Raw genomic sequence first — 21,711 nt, 5'->3', positions numbered from 1 at the left:
ACGCACTTATATTTTCCCCTGAGGTATGGGTTTTCAATAACATGATGCTCCTTTTATATAAAAATAATGAAACTATTGTATCAATAAGTCAACCACTTTGGATGCTTTCCATTAGGGAATGACCCTGCATGGGTTCATTCAAACCCTCCCTACCAGAGCACTCCTATGACCAAACAGGATGTGTCTGCAAGACTAGCTGGGACAAAGCTACAAATTCTTTCACCTCTCTCCCACTACTTTATAGAACTCATTTCTATAAACCCTGTCTCTCCTAGGGCCATCTTTTTAGAGCTGTACTAGTCGGGCATGAAGAAACAAAGGGTGGAGTGGTACTGGGGAAACAAGAGCTTTAAGATGAGGAAAGCTGAGCCCTAGGCAGGTAGCTCTCAGGTAATTAAAGCATCATCCCCACATGCCATGGCTGAGCGTTGGATCCTCGGTCAGATTACATACGAGAATCAATCAATGAGTGCATAAATAAGTGGAACAACAAATGTTTCTCTCTCCCCCCTTCCTCTCTCTCCCTAAAATCAGTAGAACTTTTTAAAAAGATCAGGAAGCCTGGGCCAACTTCTGGTACCACGTGCTCAGTGGCTCTGTGACACTGCAACACTACATGCTCCAAGTCACCTATGAGTTCCTGTCATGATTACAGCAGAAAAACAGTCAATAATGACTACTGATTTCCTTCTACCTTTCAACTCTCCCTCTAGATCAATACTTAAAGCATCAACATCATCTCTGGAAAAAGACAGCACAACGATCAGAGATCTGGGACAGTGGAGAGGGAAGAAGAGGACAGACAGCAGACAGGATGTGGGGCTGGCAGGCTCCACCCACCTCCCCACAGGCAGGTCTATCAACAATCATAAGCTCTGGGTACATTAGAAGCTGTGAAGTCCTGTGGTGTCTCTGCACTGGGTAAGCAGCTGTAACAGCGGGGGTTTGTTTTGTTTTTACCTCACCAAACGCTCCTCTGCCTATTACTTTTAAGGACTCAAAATCTTCCAATCCAAGTCTCGTTCTCTTCAAACGAAGAAACTCTGTTTCCTTCCGAGCATGAGCTGATCTCCTGAGTCGTTTCTAATGTTTAAATAAATAAAAGGAGAGAGGAATGGAAGGGTGAGGAGTTGAAATTCTGCAACAAATTCCATTTGTGATTTGACCCATCTAGAAAACAGGCCCCCAGACGAAGCTTACTTTTTCACACACAAAAGCATCACAGAAGGACCCTTACAGGTCACTTCTCCCCTCCCGGCGTCCAGATACAATAACCAAACCATAGTCAACAGACAGGTGCTTCCTCAGTGATCCTCTGGTCTAACCTTGCTAACGAAGGAGGGATAAATGATCGCCATTTTCCTTTGTTACAAAAATAGAAGCATGTGCTTTCTCTCTGGGGTTTTTACTCATTGCAGTTCCTTTTATGCTCTAGTTGTCTATGATCCCTACAAATCTGGGATATTTTTCACCATTTTCCTGGGTTGTGTGATTCATTCCTATTTTTGAAAACATTTCCTCTGCCATTCAGTTCCTTGCAGTTTCTTGTTAACTGTATTTTCTCCAACCACATCTGTAGGCATTGGAGAAAAGGGCTAATTGGAGAGATCTTTTTCCTTAATAATTATTTCAGAAATTTGTCCCCTTTCTGTGGAGCCTTTTCAGTCAATTCCGCAAGTATGCTACAATTTGCTTTTTAACTTTTTAATTTGATTTCATCTCTTCCTTTTATTGGCTCTAAATTAATTCTAATGAACTTATTTTAACTATAGAACTAGAGAAATCTTTCTCTCCTGAATGCTTGATAATTAACTTCTCCCTCTGCATGAACACCTAAATCCAAAGCACACTAGCCCTCCTAAGTTTCTGTCACTGAGCCAGAGGCCTTCCCTGTGCACTAAGACTAGCCATTTGCTGAACAAGATGTGACCTGCCATGCTGAGTTTCAAGAAAAAAAAATGATGATTTTAATTACCTCTTCATCTTTTAGGCCTTCTTCTTCCATCACTTTTTCTAACTTCTTTTGTCTAAAAATAAAAAGACATGTGAAATAAAATCTGAATGATAATTTTCTGGGAAGTCTATACAAATATAAAAATTATTCTTTTAACAACAAAAACTGGTGAATCTTGAAAGATCTCATTAAAGCAATAAATTACAGTTACTAAGACAACTGAAGATTCCTATTTTTTTTGTTAGTTTTACATTTTGAAACAGAATGTATAAGATGTTAATGCAAAAAAGAATCTTATTTTGAAATGAAAAGTCTTTTTTTTTTCCTGGCAGAACTGTATTTCCTCCTTAACAAACCACAAAACAGCTGGTGTTTGATAACCTCATATCAAGGTGTTTCCCTCTCTCCAACTGAAATCTACTTCCTTTATTTTCACACCCTCCTCCTCCCTGCCACAAAGAGTAATAAACAACAAAGGTAAAAGGCAGAATCTAGATATTCAAGGGAGGTAACTGGTATCACCATAAAACTTAAGGACTCTAAATCCTTGGAGCACTAAATTGCAGAAACTGTATTCAAAAATATTGTTGGCCCTGACTGGTATGGCTCAGTGGGCTGGGCAGCCATCCTGCAAACCAAAAATTCAGCTCAATTCCTGGTCAGGGCACAAGGCCAGGTCCCTGGTTGCAGGTATGCCAGAGTCAACTCATCTCTGTATCTGTCACACATAGATATTTCTCTCCCTCAATTTCTTCCTCCCTTCCCCTCTCTCTAAAAATAAGTAAATAAATAAAATCTTAAAAGAAAAAAAAAAGAATATTTTGCCCTGGTCAGTGTGGCTCAGTAGGTTGGAACACAGTCCTGTAGAACAAAAGATGGCAGGTTCAATTCCCTATCAGGGCACATACCCAGGTTGCAAATTCAATCCCCAGTTGGGGCATGTATGAGAAGGCTGTTTCTTTTTCTCTCTCAAGCACGTGCTCCCGCTCTCGCTCGCTCTTTCCTTCTTCCCTCCCTTCCCCTCTCTCCCAACTTCTGACCTCCCTTCGCTCTCAAAACAATGATAAAAAAATGTTCTGGGGGGAATGGGGATAAAAAGTTTTGTGGGTTTTTAAAAAATATTTTATGTTTATTTTTAGAGACAGGGGTGCAGAAAGAGGGAGAGAAATATCAATGTGTGGTTGCCTCTCAAACACCCCCCACCAGGGACCTGGCTGGCAACCCAGGCATGTGCCCTGACTTGGAATCAAACTAGTGAGACTTTAGCTCACAGGCCCACGCTCAATCCACTGGAGGGAAAAAAATTTTAAGAGTATTTTTTGATCTACAGTTTCATATTGATTTGATAAAGCCAAAAGAAACAATTAAAACTTCCTTATAACCTTTATTTATTCAGTACTGTAAATGAAAGCACAGGCTGGAATCTCCCCTCCACCACTTCTCAGCATTCCAGAAAATGGGCAGTATGAGCAAGGCAGGGAAGAATAAGGGTAAGTGAAGTAATAGCATATAGTCTAGTTTAGCTGAGGCACACGGCACTTCTGAGTGTGCCTGGCTCTTAGTGAGTCGCTGACCAAGAATTTACAGAGGCTTGTGCACAAAGAAGCAATGTGATGAAGTTTCTATTTTAGAATGGCAACCAACAGTAATGAGCTAATGGCAGGAAAAACAACTAACAGACTGAGGCAAATTTAAAGCTATCCTAAGGATTCATACGTGCAGTAAAGATCCAGAAACAGGGCTGGATACCTAGAATGAAATGAACAGAGCTCCTGCAAAGATGGCCAACCAACTGGCAGTAGGAACTGAGGGGAAGTCTTAGAATTTCTTGTGTGGAAGGACAATGATGCCACTGACCAAGACAGGAAACACAGAGATAAACATGGAAAGATAATGAGTTTCATTTTGACCCATGAATATGCACTGCAATAATGGTATTTAGTTTAAATGAATATACTGTTAGAAATATTACAAATCCATAGACCTACTCTGCCCCTGATGGGAAGAAGCAAGCATCTACATGGCTGTTAGGCTGCCCACTTTTCTTCTTCTAGTTCCCAGAATATCTTGGGATATACATCTATGTGTGGTCAAATATTGGAGTGAAAAGGCTGTATTATTGGTAGTTTCATAAGTGTAAACTAATTGCATTTCAGTGGTTAAACAGTTGAAGTAGGGAATAAGAAGAGTCAAACTATCAATGGCAAGAGCTATAAAAACTCAGCCATGTTTAGTTCTTTTTGTGCCTTGATTATCAAATACCATCACACCTTCTGACTATACATTTTCTGAATGACCACACCAGACTGGGCTGGAAGTCCTCTGTGCTACCACACAAGGTGTATCACAGGGACAGCTCCTGCTGACTGTATTTTAAATCTAAATTCAAACTGAGCCATTTTCCACATTTTATTGCAAATGTAATTAAATTAGTTTCAGTAGAATACCTACCTGAAAGTACAGCTATCAGAGTCAGCTCCTTGAACACAATCAGATCTTTCATTAGAGGACATACCCAGAAAAGCCCTGCCATTCAGAACTACCCCTGGTAATGATTTACTGAGACCAAGTCAGCAAAGGCCTTGAAGACACCAAAAATGACAAGCACAGCCTAAAATGAGGCTTACAAGAGACATCCTCTGTGAGATGATACCATGGAATTACTATAAACTTTGTTAGATTTTTGGTGGCATTGTGATTATACAAGAAAATGGCCATATTTTTGAAGTCCATACTGAAATACACAGGATTGAAAGATATTTGAAGTTTGCTTTAAAATACAGTAGCAAGAAAAAAATGTAATAGATGAAACAAATTTAGCAAAGTCTTGACAATTACTGTATCTGAGGGATGACTAAATGGGGGTTGTCTGCCTCAGTCTTTCTATCTATGTGTTTATTTAAAAGCGCTCATGATGAAAAAAAAAAGCAGGCCCGTCTCTGGTCACAGCGCCAGGTTAGCTGGCATGCGCTGTGGTGGGGTCGCTCCTCCACTCCATCTCCGCATTCCAGACCGTAATCCTGAGGGAGACACAGGCTACTTGCATGCCCAAGGCTCTCCATAAGCTCCACTCATTTTTGTGTAAACTCATGTAAGTTTTTTTTTAATTTATTGGTTTTAGAGAGAAAGGGGAAGGAGGGAGAGAAACTTCAATTTGTTGTTCCACTCATTTATGCACTCATTGGCTAATTCTCTTATTCTTATTTTTATTTTTTAAAGATCTTATTTCTTTTTAGAGAAAAGGGGAGGGAGGGAGAAAAGAAGGGAGAGAAACATCAATATGCGGTTGCCTCTTACATGTCCCCTACTGGGGACCTGGCCTGCAACCCAGGCATGTGCCCTGACTGGGAATCGAACCAACGACCCTTTTGTTTGCAGGCCAGAGCTCAATCCACTGAGCCACACCAGCCAGGGCTGGTTGATTCTTGTATGTGCCCTGACCTGGGATCAAACCTGCTACCTAGACATATCAGGATGATGGCTTAAGCAACTGAGCAACCCGGCCGGGAGCCCCAGGTAAATTCTTTTGAAGACAGGGACCTCATCTGAATTCTACTTTCACTAAGAATAGTGCTTTGTAAGTACTAACATTCTGAAATGTATGTTGCTAAATTTTTTATAAAAGGTCAGAGCTCAGAATGTGTAACAATGTGCAGACCCATTCCTGATTACTACTTTTAATTAGCCACCATTTCTAAGCCTCATTTAGGCTCCCCTCCCAGCACAGCTTGATTCAGAGGTTTCGAGGCCTTTGCTGACTTGGTCCCAGTAAATGTTTACCGGGGGTAATTCTGTTATGACAGGCCTCTTCTGGGTATGTCCTCTAATGAAAGAATCTGATTGTGTTCAAGGAGCTGATTCTGGTAACTTCACTCCCAGGCAGGTATTCTACCAAAACAAATTTAGTCACACTTTCTTTCAGTAAAGCTGTGGAAAACTTCTCACTGTGAATTTAGATTTAAAATACAAGTTGACATTTAAAATGTCAACTACAAGAGAGTAGTTGACAATTTCTGTTGATGAGGCACTGAAAACCAGAAAAAAAACAGTATAGAAATAAACAGTGGTCATTATCTCCATGATCAAACTGAGAAAATTCTCAAGAAATACCCTAAAAGTGATTACACAGATGTTTTTTAAATCTCAACAAATTACTTTTGTTTGACTGATATGTAGTCAGTGACACCATTACAACAAGGTCCAGATTCACCCAACCCTGGGGCTTAAATAAAACTGACTCTTGCTCATTAGTAATAACCACATATTACAACTCACTATTAGATCAGTTAGGAAAACCTGGGTAACAACATCTAAGAGGAGTAGCAGAACACGCTGCTTCTCAGAGAATAAAATGTAAGGAAGTTCTTACTTGACTTTGGAGTATGGGAAGATGTAGACCATTATTGCCAATTAAATCAGGTTTTTGTGGCTTTAATTAATCCAGCAAACAGTATTTATGAAGAACAGAAACAACACAGAATATTTGTAAGAAGAAATGAAGTTCCTCAGTTTTGGTTTCAGACTGCTATAAATTATTAAAACCATTAATTTTTTATGAATAACTAGACAATTATGAACACCTACTGGGAACCTACATCACATGAGAGAAAACAGATGGAAAGTTGCTGTTCCTAGAGAAAGTTACCATACAGGCCCCTATAAAAGGCAAAACAGACGAAATAAAGATGACTTGACCTACTACCAGGTAGACTCAGCTTACAGTTTACCAATAGCATCAACAGGAGAGCAGCAAACTGTACTCTGCAACACTGTGTGATGGGGACTAGACTCTGGGGGTCTAATTATTTTTTACTTCATCTACAGAGCTTTGCTGCAGTGTTTCTATAAAAATAACCAATGTTCTCATACTCCACTTTTATACAAGAAACTATCAAAATGAGTTTTATTCTTCCTTCTACTTTTAGGCTTTGGTCGCCTCTCCTGTTGCAGAAAGTCCTTTGTTTTCCAGGCAACCTGGTGCTCTCCCATACATGGAACAGTACCAAAGTAGTATCTACATAGGAGAAAGACTAGAGGTTTTAAAGGCATCACATGAGGCGCATACAAACAAAATGACAATTTGTATTATAACCTGGTCTCAACATTTACTAACCTAAGACTTATTATTTCAAACTGCTTATCACATATTAGCCATATACTCATAATAAAATTTCTTTACTGATTGTCTCACATCATTAAAATTCTGTTTTTAGCAGGTGCCTGTGATGTTTCCCTTCATATCAAAAAGCCGTAGCCATTTCTGATAGTTCTCATTTTAGTTTACTCACCACTTCAGTAAATCCTGCCAATAACTGTTTTTCTTCTATTTTTTTAACTTTCTAGGAATAATAAAACCTATAATCATCTTATCAAATTGTATCAACAAACCTAAAACCAAGTATCAACTCATGTCCAAAAGAGAAGGCACTAAGCCCAGACTATTGTAGCTCAGTGGGTTGAACACCCTCCTGTTGGATTCTAGCTCGGGGCCGTGCCTGGGTTGCTAGCCAGGGGCCCAGTTGCGGGTGCACAAGAGACAACTGATTATTGTTTCTCTCACACATGATTGTTTCTCTCCCTCTCCTTCTCCCTCCCTTCCCCTCTCTAAAAATAAATAAATAAAATCTTTTTTTAAAAAAAGAGGGCACTAAATAAAAAAGATTAACAAGAAAATATTGATTCTAAAAAGCTCAAAGTATCTGCTGCTTTTTAATTTTATTTATTAATTTTTTAATCCTCACCTGAGGATATGTTTTTTATTGATTTGAAAGAGAGAAACATGTATTGGTTGCCTCCTGCTCACATCTGACTGAGGACTGCACACACAACCTAGGTATGTGTCCTGACCCAGAATCAAATTTAAAATCTTTTTTGGCATATCGGAGGACACTCCAACCAACTGAGCTACCCAGTCAGGGCAGTATCTGCTGCTTTTTCATTTGTAAAAATGACAAATATTGGTGATTTGAGGACAACAAAAACTACCTAAACCAAACATTCTAACTTATGTGTCTAAAATTCTCTCCTTATTGTCTTTTGATCAGTTTGGTCTTAAAGAAAAACAAAAGCCACAAAAGCTTTTGGAAGTTCTCTCTATCTTAAGAATCCCCCACCAAAAGCATTGATTTCAACCCATTTTAGGGTAAAATCAGTGCAAAGCACAATGTAACACATTAATAATGTAAATAAAACCACGTATCATCTTGTTCCTGGGGAATGTGATACATAGGGCGGAGCCAGTAGGATTAGAAACTAACTGACTATTATCAACTAAAACAAGTAACTTAAGATTCATAAGCATTTGTTTTGTAACAACACCAGAAGCTCAGATTTCACTCGGCTAGCGATACACTGTGCAAATTTATCTTTTAATTCCCCGTGATCCTAACAACTGGTACTGGGCAAGCATTTGTCCCAGTGAACAGCAGCTAGCTACCATCAGCTAAGACATGTTTGCCAGTCTGTATACAGATTTATATATTTAAGGTCACATCATAAATCCCATGTAAATTATGATTTACATCCTCATTAAGAACATGGATACAAAAATCTCTATCAAAAGATTAATATGCTAAATCAAGCAACATATAAAAAGAGTAATACATTATGAGCAAGAATGTTTTTTTAACCTCAGGAATGCAAGGTTAGTTTAATACTCAAAAATTAGTCTATGTCCCTGGCTGGTATAGCTCAGTGGATTGAGCACAGGCCTATGAACCAAAGTGTCGCTGGTTCAATTCCCAGTCAGGGCACATGCCTGGGATGCAAGCCAGGTCCTCAGTAGGGAGTGTGCTAGAGGCAAACACACACTGATGTTTCATTCCCCCTCTTTCTCCCTCCCTTCCCCTCTCTCTAAAAATAAATAAGTAAAATTTTTAAAAAATTAGTCTATGTAATTCACCATATTAAAAGACTAAGGAAAAAAACCATATAATCATTCCCAAGATGCAGAAAAAGCATTTGAAAATATTTAACACCCACTTGTGATTTAAAAAAAACCAACAACAACAATTCCCAGCCAAATAGGAACATAAGTCAACTTCCCCAATGTATAAAGAGCATCTTTGAAAAACCTACAGCTAACATAACAATGAACAGTGAAATAGTGAGTGCTTCCCCCCCGATACTGTGAACAAAACAAAGATGTCTTTCTACTAATATTGAATACTGTACCTGAAATTCCAGCCAATGCAATAGGGCAAGACAAGAAAGCTGTATAAATTGATTGAAAAGAAGTAAAACTCTCTAAGCATGATAATTGTTTATATAGAAAATCCTAAGGAATCTACCAAAATAAGCTACTAGAATAAGTAAATTAGCAAGTTACAGAACCTAAGGTCATATACAAAATTCAGCTATATTTCCATATGCTACAGCAGTGATTTTCAACTATGGCACACATATACTAATTGCTAAAATTCTATATACTGTATTTTTTTTGCCAATCTGACAAATAATAGGTATAGTTTTGATTCATTCACACCAGATAACTATTGTGTTGGTTGTCATATTTTTATTTGAAAATCTAAGGGAAAAGACATTAGTACCCCTGACTAAATTGTATGTTTTAAAAATTCTTGCAGCACACCAGTGTACTGCGGTACACCAGTAGAAAACTGCTGTGCTACAAAGCCGTGGACAGGAACCTCAGTTAGTCAGAGCATCATCCCAATACGCTGCCGTTGCAGTTCTACTCCCTGGTCAGGGAACTTACAAGAATCAACCAATGAATGCATAAGTAAGTGGAACAATAAATCTATATTCTCTCTCTCTCTCCTCTCCATATCCCCTTCCTCTCTATCTAAAGTCAATTTTAAATAGTCACTGTGCTACAGCAAAGATTGGGAAAATGAAATGTTAAATATCCACTTATAATAACATCAAAAAAACCCAAAATACTAGAAGAGATGAACAAATACACATAAGATGTCCACACTAAAAACTACAAAACAATGATGAAAAAAATTAAAGATTTGACAAAGTGGAAAAATATACCATATTCATGCATCCAAAGATTCAATATTATTAAGCTGTCAATTCTCCCCTAAATTGATCTACAGATTCAATACAATTACAATCATAATTCCATCAAGCTTTTCTGTAGAAATTCACAAACTCTAAAATTTATATGGAAATGTAAACAACTTAAAATATCCAAAGCAAGCTTGAAAAGCAAGCTTGAAAAGCAAGGGAAAAAAAGAACAAAGTTGAGAACCTACACTACCTGACTTCAAAACTTACCACAAAACAACAATAATCAAGACAGTGTGATACTGGAATAGGAATAAATAGATCAATGAAATAGAACAGAGCATCCAAAAATAGATACACACTTACATGGTTTTAAATTTTGACAAAATATCAAAACAATCAAATGAGAAGAAAAAAACCTTTTTCACAATAAAATAGTGCTAAAATAACTGGATATCCATAAAAAGCAAAATAAGTCTCAATCCCCATTTTAAAAAATATTTTATTTATTTATTTTTAGAGAGAGGGGATGGGAAGGAGAAAGAGTGGGAGAGAAACATCAACGTACGGTTGCCTCTCATGTGTCCCCTACTGGGGGCCTGGCCTGCAACGCAGGCATGTGCCCTGATTGGGAATTGAACCAGCAACCCTTTGTTTCACAGGCCCGTGCTCAACCCACTGAGTTACACCAGTCAGGGCCCAACCCCCATTTTATATCACACACTTATTAATTCAAGATGGGTCATAGTACTAAATGTAAAAATTAAAAATTTTAATTAAAATTAAAATTTTTTATCAATTTAAAAATTAAATCAATAAAACCTCCAGGAGAAAATATGGAAGAATATCTTTATGACTTGGGATAGGCAAAGGTTTCTTAAAGGTCACAGAATGAAAAACTGTAAAAGAAGAAAAAAAGAACCCTGAGTTGAAAACCTCTGCTCATCTAACATCGTTAGGAAAATGAACAGAACAGCAACAGACTGGGAGAAACTATGTATGACAAAGGGCCAGTATCTAGGACAAACAGAAAATTCCTCCGACTCTATGGTCAAAAAATTTGATTCAACTTTCACAAGGAAAATACTACGCCTCCTCGCACAACCAAAAGAAGGACAACAACAAATTTAAAAACAAAAAACAACCAGAACTGACAAAAAATCGAACTGTACGGAAGTCCGACAACCAAGGAGTTAGAGACATTCATCCAGACCAACTGGAGGGGTAGAGTCAGGCAGCCAGGCAGAGAGGACTCACGGAAGGTGGCAGCTGGACTGTGGAGTGGGCAGTCCCACATTCACATGCAGATAAACCCGGAGGGACAACTGGGGAGCGAGACAGGCAACACAACCCAGGGTCCCAGAGTGAGGAAATAAAGCCTCAAAACACTGACTGGAAACACCTGTGGGGGTTGAGGCAGCATGGGAGAAACTCCCAGCCTCATAGGCGAGTTTCTTGGAGAGACCCACAGGGTCCTAGAAAGTACACAAACCCACCCATATGGGAATCAGCACCAGAAGGGCCCAATTTGTTTGTGGGAAACAGAGTAAGTGACTAAAAACCGGCAGAGAGTGGAGCAAGCGCCATAGTTCCCTCTCAGACTCCTCCCAGACAGTGTGGCAACACAGCAAGCCGGTTGCCCTGCCCTGGTGAACACCTAAGGTTCTGCCCCTTACTATGTAACAGGCAGGTGGAGACAAAAAAAAAAAAAAGGCCCAAGTAAAAGAATAAATCAAAGATCCAGAAAAAACACAAATAAGCCACCTAAGCTAGAAGAGGTAGTCAACTTATCAGATGCACAGTTCAAAAGAATGGTAATCAGGATGCTCACAGAATTGGTTGAATATGGTCACAAATTAAGTTAAAAAATTAAAGCCATGCTAAGTGAAATAAAGGAAAATGTACAGGGAACCAACAGTGATGGGAAGGAAACTGGGACTCAAATCAACGATTTGGATCAGAAGGAAGAAAGAAACATTCAACCAGAAAAGAATGAAGAAACAAAAATTTTTAAAAATGAGGAGAGGCTTAGAAACCTCCAGGACATCTTTAAATGTTCCAACATCCAAATCATAGGGGTTCCAGAAGAAGAGGAAGAGCAACAAGTAGAAAAGTTATATGAACAAATAATAAAGGAGAACTTTCCCAATCTGGCAAAAGAAATAGACTTTCAGGAAGTCCGGGAAGCTCAGAGAGTCCCAAAGAAGTTGGACCCAAGGAGGAACACACCAAGGCACATCATAATTACACTGCCCAAGATTAAAATGAAGGAGAAAATCCTAGAAGCAGCAAGAGATAAGGAGACAGTTACCTACAAAGGAGTTCCCCCATAAGACTGCCAGCTGATTTCTCAAAAGAGATTTTGCAGGCAAGAAAAAAGTATTCCAAATCATGAAAGGCAAGGTCCTACATCCAAGATTGCTCTATCCAGCAAAGCTATCATTTAGAATGGAAGGGCAGATAAAGTGCTTCTCAGATAAGGTCAAGTTAAAGGAGTTCATCATCACCAAGCCCTTAATATATGAAATGTTAAGGGGACTTATCTAAGAAAAAGAAGATAAAAAATATATACAGTACAATGACAGCAAGCTCTCAATTATTAACAACCACACCTAAAACAAAGACAAACTAAGCACACAACTAAAACAGGAACAGAATCACAGAAATGGAGATCACAATGAAGGGTTATCAGCAGGGCAGTGGGAAGGAGAGAAGGCGGGGAAAGGTACAGAGAATAAGTAACATAAATGGTAGGTAGAAAACAGACAGGGGAAGGGTAAGAATAGTATGGGAAAAGCAGAAGCCAAAGAACTTACATGTATGGCACATGGACATGAACTAAAGGGGAGGAATGTGGATGGGAGGGTGTGCACAGGGCAGAGGGGAATAAAGGGAGGAAAATGGGACAACTGTAATAGCATATAATCAATAAAATATATTTTTAAAAATAACTCAACATTATTAATCAGAGAAATGCAAATTAAAACAATAGTGAAATACCACTAAACATCCATAAAAATAAAGTTAAAAGCAAAAATGTAAAAGGACTAGAACTCTCATCCATTGTTGGTAATATTCTGGAAAAAGGTCTAACAATTTCTTTTTTTTTTAAGATTTTATTTATTTTTACTCAGAGAGGAAAGGAGGGAGAAAGAGAGGGAGAAAAACATCTTTTTTTTTTTCTCAGAGGGAGAAAGAGACAGAGAGGCAACAATGTGTGGTTGTCTCTCATGCACCCGCCACCAGGGACCTGGCCCACAACCCAGGCATGTGCCCTGACTGGGGATGGAACCAGCAACCCTTCAGTTTACAGGCTGGCACTCAATCCACTGAACCACACCAGGGAGGGCAGGTCTAGCAATTTCTTATAAAACTAAACACAAGCCTATGTATGTTTATGAACCAGCAGTTCCACCCCTAATTTACCCAAGAACTGAAAACAAATCTTCACAAAAAGATCTGCAACAAATGTTATTGATAATAGAAGCTAATTCAAAGTAGCAAAAAACTGAAAAAGCCCAGATGTTTATCAACAGAAGACTGTGTAAACACACTGAGTTATAGTCAAAAAAACAGAATAGGCTTTCTGGTGGTGAAAACCTCTCCAGAGCAACATGCCTCTCGATAAGGATCTCCTTCATCCCTCTCCAGACGAAGAGAAAAGACACGGAGCGCCTGGTGCACAGCCCCAACTCATGGATGTGAAATGCCCAGGGTGCTACAAAATCACCATGGCCTTTAGCCAGCACAAAGGGTAGTTTTGTGTGTTGGCTGATCCAGTGTCCTCTGCCGGCCTACAGGTGGAAAAGCAAGGCTTACAGAAGGGTGCTCCTTCAGAAGAAAGCAGCACTAAAGGCACCCCAAATCAGAATGACTGGAGAACCGTCCCAATAAACACATTTTGGATGCATTCACCAAAAAAACCCCAGAATGGTTTATATCAGCAATACAAATAAGCTTTTGATACAGTAGCAACATGAATGAATCTTGAAAACATTATGCTGAGTGAAAGATGCCTTTCTCAAATGAGTAGTTACCATATGAACTGGTTTACACATTCCATTTGTATGGAATAGGCAAGACCAATCAATAGTAAAAACAACATCACGACAGTGGTTCCCTGGGATTGAAGGAGCATTTCCAGGAATGAAAGAACTTTCTGGGATAATGGCAATGTTTTATATCCTGACAGGGGTTTAAGATATACAGGTGCCTGCATTTGCCAAAGAGGTACTGATAATCCTTAAGACAGGGGTGTCAGACTCATTTTCACTGGGGGCAACATCAGCCTCACGGTTACCTTCAAAGGGCCAAATTTAATTTTCGGACTGTACAAATGTAACTGCTCCTTAACAGTTAAGCGAGAGCTTGTGCTGCCTCTGGGTAGAAACAAGGTGCCAAACCAGATTAAACAAGGTGGAGGGCCGGATTCGGCTACCGAAATTTGCACTGCATTGCATGCAAATTTTACTCCCTTAAAATATTGAACTCTAATGTGTTACACAAGCAGAAATATTCAAAAGTAAAATATGCTGATATCTGAAACATAAAGTACAGCAAAAATTAAGATAGAGTAATGAACAAATAGATGGATGGATACAGGGCTACGTGATAAAACCACAAATGATAATTGTAGAATCTACATGATATATTTATGGGTATCCACTGTACAATTCTTTCAACTTATCTGCACTTTGAATATTTTCATTATAAAACGCTAGAAATAAATTTTAATTGAGTTACTACATGAACAGTATACACCACATCAATAGCAACAGCTGCTGCCTCCACCATTAACTACACCATTATGTCATGTGAAGCACCACGATAGGTACTCACAGGCGTCACACCGAACCCCCACGACAATCCCCTCATTTTCCATATGCGGGAACTGAGAAACAGAAAGACCAGAAACTTGTTCTAGCCTCATAAACCTTCTAAAATGGCGGAGGCGGGATTCTGAACCCAAGTCTGACTGTGGAAAGGCTGCTCTTTCCATCAGATCACACTGCCTTAATGAACTCCGAGGGTCTGGCCGCACTGTTTTGTACTGCAGACTCAGCAGACTACTTCCAGTGATTGTGGGTTATAACAGCACGGGCTTTGGAAATCAATGACGCTGTCAATCCACTCTAATGGGACAGGCTACAACATGGCTGCTGCTATTCTTGTCTCCTTTCAAAGAAAAGATATTATGAAGGTGCTTTATGACACTACACATAAATGCCAAAACCATGACAGAATTTTCTTAAATGAAATTCTTTACCTCATTTCTCGTTCTTCATGTTGAGCAATAAGGTTGCTATAAAAATTCTCCAGTGTCACTTTGGTCATTGTCACCCTTTCTTTTGTGTGATTACTCATGGATGAACAAGGTGTTGACCCTGTCATTGCCATGGCCACTAGAAACAAAGAAAAGAAGTGGTTTTAGTCCTGGAGTTAGAACCCACCAATTACGCACTCTCCTACCCTACTGGTAGGACTATAAATCGGGACAACTTTTCTGGAGGACAAAGAAGTAAATAACAGAACACCTGGTGAAAATAAGTAATTAATGTCCTATGACCCAGAAGTACCATCCCTAGGCAAAAGGCCTAGAGAAATTGTCACTCAGGCTCTGAAGGGGATATGCACAAGGATGTGCATTACAGGAGATGGTCATTATGCCATCATTTTGTTACATGAAGTTAGGGGGAATTCAGTAAAGAAATAAATAAAATGCTGTGGATACATACAAAGAAATACCACAGAGCAGTCAGAAGCAAATCTACCTCTAAAAGTGACCATGAATGTATCTTTAAATGCTGTCGTATTTTGTAAAAGAAAAAGAACATGATTGCAACATCATATGTGTAAATTAAAAATATATAATATAGCCCTGACTGGTGGGGCTTAGTGGGTTGAGCACTGGCCTATGAACCAAAAGGTCGGCAGTTCAATGCCCAGTCAGGGCACATGTTTGGGCTGCCTGCCAGGTCCCGAGTCAAGGGCATGTGAGAGGCAACTGCTCAATGTTTCCCTCCCGCATCGATGTTACTCTCCCTCTGTTTCAGCCTCTCTTCTCTCTCTAAAAAATAAATCTTTGCTAAAAAAAATATTTAAAAGAATATATAATATAGACACAATTCTTTGCTATCCAGGAATCTACCTTGGAGAACTCAAAGACCTATAAGGATTCATAGACAAGATGGTTTGATGCAGCATTGTAAACAAAGAAAAACTAGAAATAACTTGAATATCTAACAACAGAACTGATTAAATTATGAAAAAGTCCTATAATGAAATAATATGCAAACAATTAAAATGTTAAAATGTTTAATGTCAGGGAAAATGTTTCCAATCCAAGTGAAAACAGTAGGTTACAAACCAGAATGTATACCTTCTCAATTTTTATGTGTTTACTATATGTGCACAGAATTATTAAAAACACATGAACCAAAATGTTATTAGTGGTTTAACTCTAAGCTGTGAAAGTAGATCATTTTATTCTTGCTTATGCTTTCCACATTTTCTATATTTTCTTCAATAACCATGTACTATTACCATTAAGTTACCACTAACTTTTAAAGGTATAATTTCTATAGTTTAAAAATATCTGACTAAAATGCTCATCTACAGGTGTATATGTACTCTGATATATCTATTTGATAAATGTTTGCTATCTACTTGAGTTTACAAGCTAAAACAAAGATCTATGATGGGAACATACTACAAAGAAAAAAGTGAATTGAAATTTTAATGACAGAAGATGCCATAGAAACCCTCCCAGTTGTATGTGTGAGAAAGCCAATGCTAAAAAAGTTTAAACAGATGATAGAACATCTTTTCCTATATTTAAATTTCATTTTCCACACTGGCTGGTGTAGCTCAGTGGATTGAGCATGGGCCTGCAAACCACACGATCGTGGTTCGATTCCCAATCAGGGCACATGTCTGGGTTGCGGGCCAGTTCCCAGCAGGGGACTCACAAGAAGCAACCATACATTGATATTTCTGTCCTTCTCTCCTTCCCTTCCCTTCTAAAGATGAATAAATAAAATCTTTTTAAAAATTTCATTTCCCCCCAGAAATTTTTGCCAACCTACATTGTCACACTTGACCAGATTGCTCACCAATCTTCATTTGCTCCAGCTCTGGCAATAATGTTCAATATTGTATCCTCATCATGTCTTCTTCCCACACAACCTGCCTCTAAGTCTATCTTTTCATCCCAAAATAAAGCTGACTAAAAATCAGGAGGCGCCAAGGTCCACTTTCAAAGGTAGTATTTTCTGAAAGTTTTTCTGAAGGTTCTCCTCTTAATACATTAGCAGCTTCTCTGTTTTGTATAGCAAACTAAGGCCTGTAAGGAATGTGCAAACACTTGTTATTACTAAGAAAAAAGACAACATTAAACAATTTTCTAAAATGACACTCGGGGGAAAAAAAACAGACTAACCCTTTCAGAGCAAAGAGATTCAAAATCAAGGCTCTGCTTCACAGTCAAACATCTTGATTCATAATGTGCCAAAATGATCAGTAATCACAAATTCAAGAGACTGAACTCAGCTCTCCCTTATTATAAAATGTTATTTTCTTCAAGGAAACTTTCTGCTAATACCAAAGCAAACTTAAGCGTTTTTAGGATATCAGAATTAAAAAAAAAAAACTGTTTGGTTTATGAAGCTTGGGGCTTGGGTGTGGTTCCTTATTTGTCAGCCTGTACCCTCTCTCCACCCACAATGAAAACCACATGCATTCTAAGTTTGGTGAAGAAATTTTCAAACCAGATTGAAAAACAAGTCTGAAGCAAGTGAGCACTTTGTACTGCACTCCTCCCTTGTCTGAAAATTTCTGGATACCCCTTACACATTTGAACAACTGATATTACTTCAACTTAAAAAATACAACTAGAGAGAGTTAAGCCTGAGACAAACAGTGCCTATGTATAATAAATAGTGGTTAATAAATGTGAGTTGAGCAAGGGAGTGATTTTTCGGTTGTCAACAAAGCTAAAAGAACAAAATTACATCTCCATCCATGAGTGTATAAAAGTTGGGGGGGGGTAGTTTTGACCCATTTAAGTCATGGTATGACTTACTAAACTTTTTTTTAAAAGATTTTATTCATTTATCTTAGAGGGAAAGGTAAGGAGAAAGAGAGAGAGAAATATCAATATATGGTTGCCTCCCGTGCGTTCCCCTGCCGGGAACCGGGAAGGGGCCTGTAACCCAGGCATGTGCCCTGACTGGGAATCGAACCGCGATCGTGTGGTTCGCAGGCCCGCGCTCAATCCACTGAGCTACACCAGTCAGGGTGACTTACTAAACTTTTAAAAAGAGTAACAGGAGATTAAGGTCACTCAAAGATGCTTATGTAGTGGACCAGTAAGTGTTCAAGCAGAATGGCTTCTGACCTTCACATACAGTCTCTAATGTAAGGCAAAGGTTACACTGCCCTTCTCTTCCACCTTTCTTCAAACCCTCCTCCTGCTCGTCATCCACTTATAAAAGGGTTAGCCTAATTCTAAAGACCTTTCATCCAAAGACACAATGACGCTTACCCTACCCCAATTTACAGGTTCACTGGGTCAACCAAATGCTTTGTATAAGACATGGCTTTCACTCTTGTGTTTGATAATCCAAGCCTTGACACCCTGACCTACAGACCATGGGATGCCCTTGGTCTCTCTGTTTCATTCTCCAACTCTGCAGAATTAGAGAATAACAGGTAGGTGAGAAAAAGTCAGGGGTAGGCAGTGCAAACACAAAAGGAGATCAAATGAAAACCATTGTTTATTGAATATAGAGTTATACCTGGTTGACTTCACAACGGTACTGTTATCTCTATAAATGCCTCTTCTCTTACCAAGTCTTCACTTACTTCTCTGTGACGGGACAATCCAATATCTTTTATTTGGACAATTCAACACAGGGGCTAAGTCTAATTTCTCTCACTAAACTGTAAGCCACTGGAAAGCAAGTATCCTGTCTCCCACTGCTACTCTTAATATCCGTCCCCCAGCTCAAGGGCAAAGCTGTGCACTTAGTGAGGGCCTTATAAAAAGCTTACTAGGAGAACACTCGTGTTTATGCCCATTACTAGGAATTAAGGATGTGTATGTGTGTGGCGGGGAGTGGTTTTCTATAGAGAGCTGGAGAATAGAGTTCCCACGCTCTTACCGGGAAGCTGATATCTGTTTGGGGTCGAATGGGACCTGTAACTTGTGACGGTTGTTCTATGTTCAGGGAAACCGCGGTTGCTATAGCCTGGCTAATTCTAATTCAGAGCCAGGGTGGCCCGAAAGGGAGAGGGAGCACAGGGTCTGCTTTACCCTAGCCTTCCTCTGTGCTTTTCAAAAAAGAAAAGCGTCTCTTTGCGTCTTTTAATCAATTCAAAGTGCAACTGGGAGATCCGGGCTCTCACTACGAGCCCTTGTGCACACTTTCTGACACAGACTTGCCTCTAAGTCCTTACCAACTTTCCTCTTTTACTTTCTTCTTAAGAGTCCTCACTAAATTTTCCTGTGATTTTACGATTATCTGAAGCTCAGTACCCAAAGGTTAACCACGGGGAAGGGAACAAGCTCAGAGGTACCACACCCAAAGGTGGGCTTTCGACATCTCTGCCTCACACTACAGCTTTTGGGTTCTTCGGCTCCGGAAAAAAAGAAAAGGAAGAGAACACTGGTAATGAGCGAGATCCCGAAGGGGACTGAGAGACGGCGGCGAGCAGACAAAAGCTGGCGGCACGGAAAGAAGAGGGCCCGGCCCCCCGCCCCAGCTGCACGCGAAGAAATAGAGGACAGGGTGGGAGCCTGGCTCTGGGAAACCGTGGGGAGCACGGACAGGGAACCTCTGGAGACCGGGAGAGCAGCCGAGGGACCGAGAGGGCAGGGCTGGAAGGAGGGCGCAGGCGGGAAGGGGAGAGTCTCAACGAGTCGGAAGAAGAAGAGAAGGGAAAAGCCTGGGATGGACCGAAGACAGCGGCAGCAAGACACTCACCAGAGCCCCGACGGAGGCTGGGCTGCGGGCGGAGACAGCGCGGACGCCAGCCGGGCCGCAGGACGGGATGGGACGGCTGAGGTGCTCTGAATCAGGGGACCAGGGACGGTTGCGGGTGAGAGCAACAGGAAGCTCCCCAACTGCCGGAAAAGACGGCAGCACGGAGGGGCCAAGGCTGCTGGTACCCGCCGCGGTGAGGGGCTGGCGGGGAGGCCTGGGGCCGGAGGCGCAGGCGTAACTTCCCGGAGACGCGGCGGGGATGTCCGGACTGCGCGTGCGTGACTCGGCCCCACCCACCCACACCTTCCCCGCCTCACCACCGCGGAGTCCGGGTTGAGGGGAGGCCTGTAAGGTGGGGGGCGGTCCCAGGATGGGCAAGGCAGGGGGGTGGTTCCGTTTGTTTTGTTTTGAAATAATTAGACTCCAAAAGTTGCAAAATTAGTGCAAAGAGGGCCCCTATACCCATCAGCCACCCAGCTTCTCTTCCTTCAACATTTTATATACGCAGACTACACTATCAAAAGCAGGAAATTGACATTGGCACAATCCAAAATAAATAGACGAATACAATTAGTTAGATTTCAGCCCTTACTCGGGTTTAACCAGTTTGGCGTGCGCCCATTTCCGCACGTACATGCGCGCGTGTCCACGCCCCACTGTAGTTCTGTGTGGTCGTAGTACCCTGCCCCTCCCTCGACTTTCGAGCATTACAGCACAAGCTCTGCTGGAGCCCTTGATCCCACCTACTCTTCATTAAATAATGATTGAAGGTGCCTTACTGTGGGATCAGGCTTTCTCTCACAGATTTGGACAAAGGCTACGGGGGGGGGGGGGCGGCGGGAGGCGTCCCAGTGCGCACAGGAGAGTATGCTTTTCAAAGCTTCTCAAACACGTCGGTATCACCCCTTAGGGTAAAGAGGTCCCAAGTTTACCTAGCCTTGGGGCACTCATTCTTTGAGAAAGGAATACAGTGCCCTAATCCTCCTTGAAACAAAGAAGGTCCCTGCAGGCCTTCAAAGAGGCTATCTAGAGAGTGAAAGAAGCTTAGGAACAAGTGATTCTTTAGGGTATTTTGTGATATTATGGTGCTCTCTCTCTCGGGTAACTGTAAAACCATGGTTCTTGGTTTTATTCTTCAGGCTTGGGGTCCCAGGCTTTGTTTCCTTAACGGTCTTGAAAATATAGGCCTTCCTTGACTGCTTTCATGTTACTAAACTTCAAAGCCCGTTTTCCTCTTACCTACTCTCATGCAGAGACCACCTCTCCCTTCATTTTCTCTGCCCAGAGGCCCTTCTCCCTCAGTGCCTTCTGTCAAAGTTCTAGCCATCCTTAAGGACTTAATTACAGTGCGAGATGTTTGCATAGAGCTTTGCAGTTTACAGACTGCTCCCTCATTTTTATCTCAGTGAATCCTCACAGCTCTTGGGCAGGTTGCATAGAATGAGTATTTCTAGGGTTTCTTACTCAATTTTTAAAATTCATTTTTAAATGAGAGTTAATATTACTTTCAGGTGTGAGACATAGTGGATGGACATTTATATACCTCATGATGTGATCATCACAATAAGTGTAGTAATCATCTGTCACCGTACACAGCTATCTCACTATATTCTGTATGCTGTGTGCCCATGACTTAACTTATAACTGGCAATTTGTATTTCTTTTTTTTTTACGATTTTTATTTATTTATTTTTTTAGAGAGGGAGAGGGAGGGAGACAGGAGATGGAGACAGGGAGCAAAACATCAATGTGTGGTTGCTTCTTTTGTGCCCCCCACTGGGGACCTGGCCCACAACCTAAGCA

At 40.4% G+C, this 21,711-nt stretch overlaps 1 protein-coding gene and 1 pseudogene across 3 annotated transcripts in view; one reads left to right on the top strand and one right to left on the bottom strand.

Moving 5' to 3' along the window:
* STK38 (serine/threonine kinase 38) overlaps nucleotides 1-20,172 on the bottom strand; it is a 45,448-nt gene extending 25,276 nt beyond the window's left edge. The window contains exons 1-4 of one of the 3 annotated variants that reach the window (XM_037063303.1): nucleotides 19,909-20,172; nucleotides 15,192-15,327; nucleotides 1,976-2,027; nucleotides 961-1,083 (exon numbers count right to left, since the gene is read on the bottom strand). In XM_037063303.1, coding sequence (XP_036919198.1) covers nucleotides 961-1,083; nucleotides 1,976-2,027; nucleotides 15,192-15,322 — 306 coding nt within the window. In that variant the 5' untranslated portion in view covers nucleotides 15,323-15,327; nucleotides 19,909-20,172. The remainder of the gene's footprint in view (nucleotides 1-960; nucleotides 1,084-1,975; nucleotides 2,028-15,191; nucleotides 15,328-19,908) is intronic. The other 2 variants (XM_037063301.1, XM_037063302.1) reach the window with 2 other exon arrangements.
* LOC118998967 (40S ribosomal protein S27-like) lies at nucleotides 13,525-13,778 on the top strand (annotated as a pseudogene).
* Nucleotides 20,173-21,711: the final 1,539 nt, after the last annotated feature.

The sequence above is a fragment of the Sturnira hondurensis genome, unplaced genomic scaffold (assembly GCF_014824575.4).
Source record: "Sturnira hondurensis isolate 20B ecotype Veracruz unplaced genomic scaffold, ASM1482457v3 Scaffold0014430, whole genome shotgun sequence".
NCBI classification, from domain to species: domain Eukaryota; kingdom Metazoa; phylum Chordata; class Mammalia; order Chiroptera; family Phyllostomidae; genus Sturnira; species Sturnira hondurensis.
This window is presented reverse-complemented; position numbering and strand designations above follow the sequence as displayed.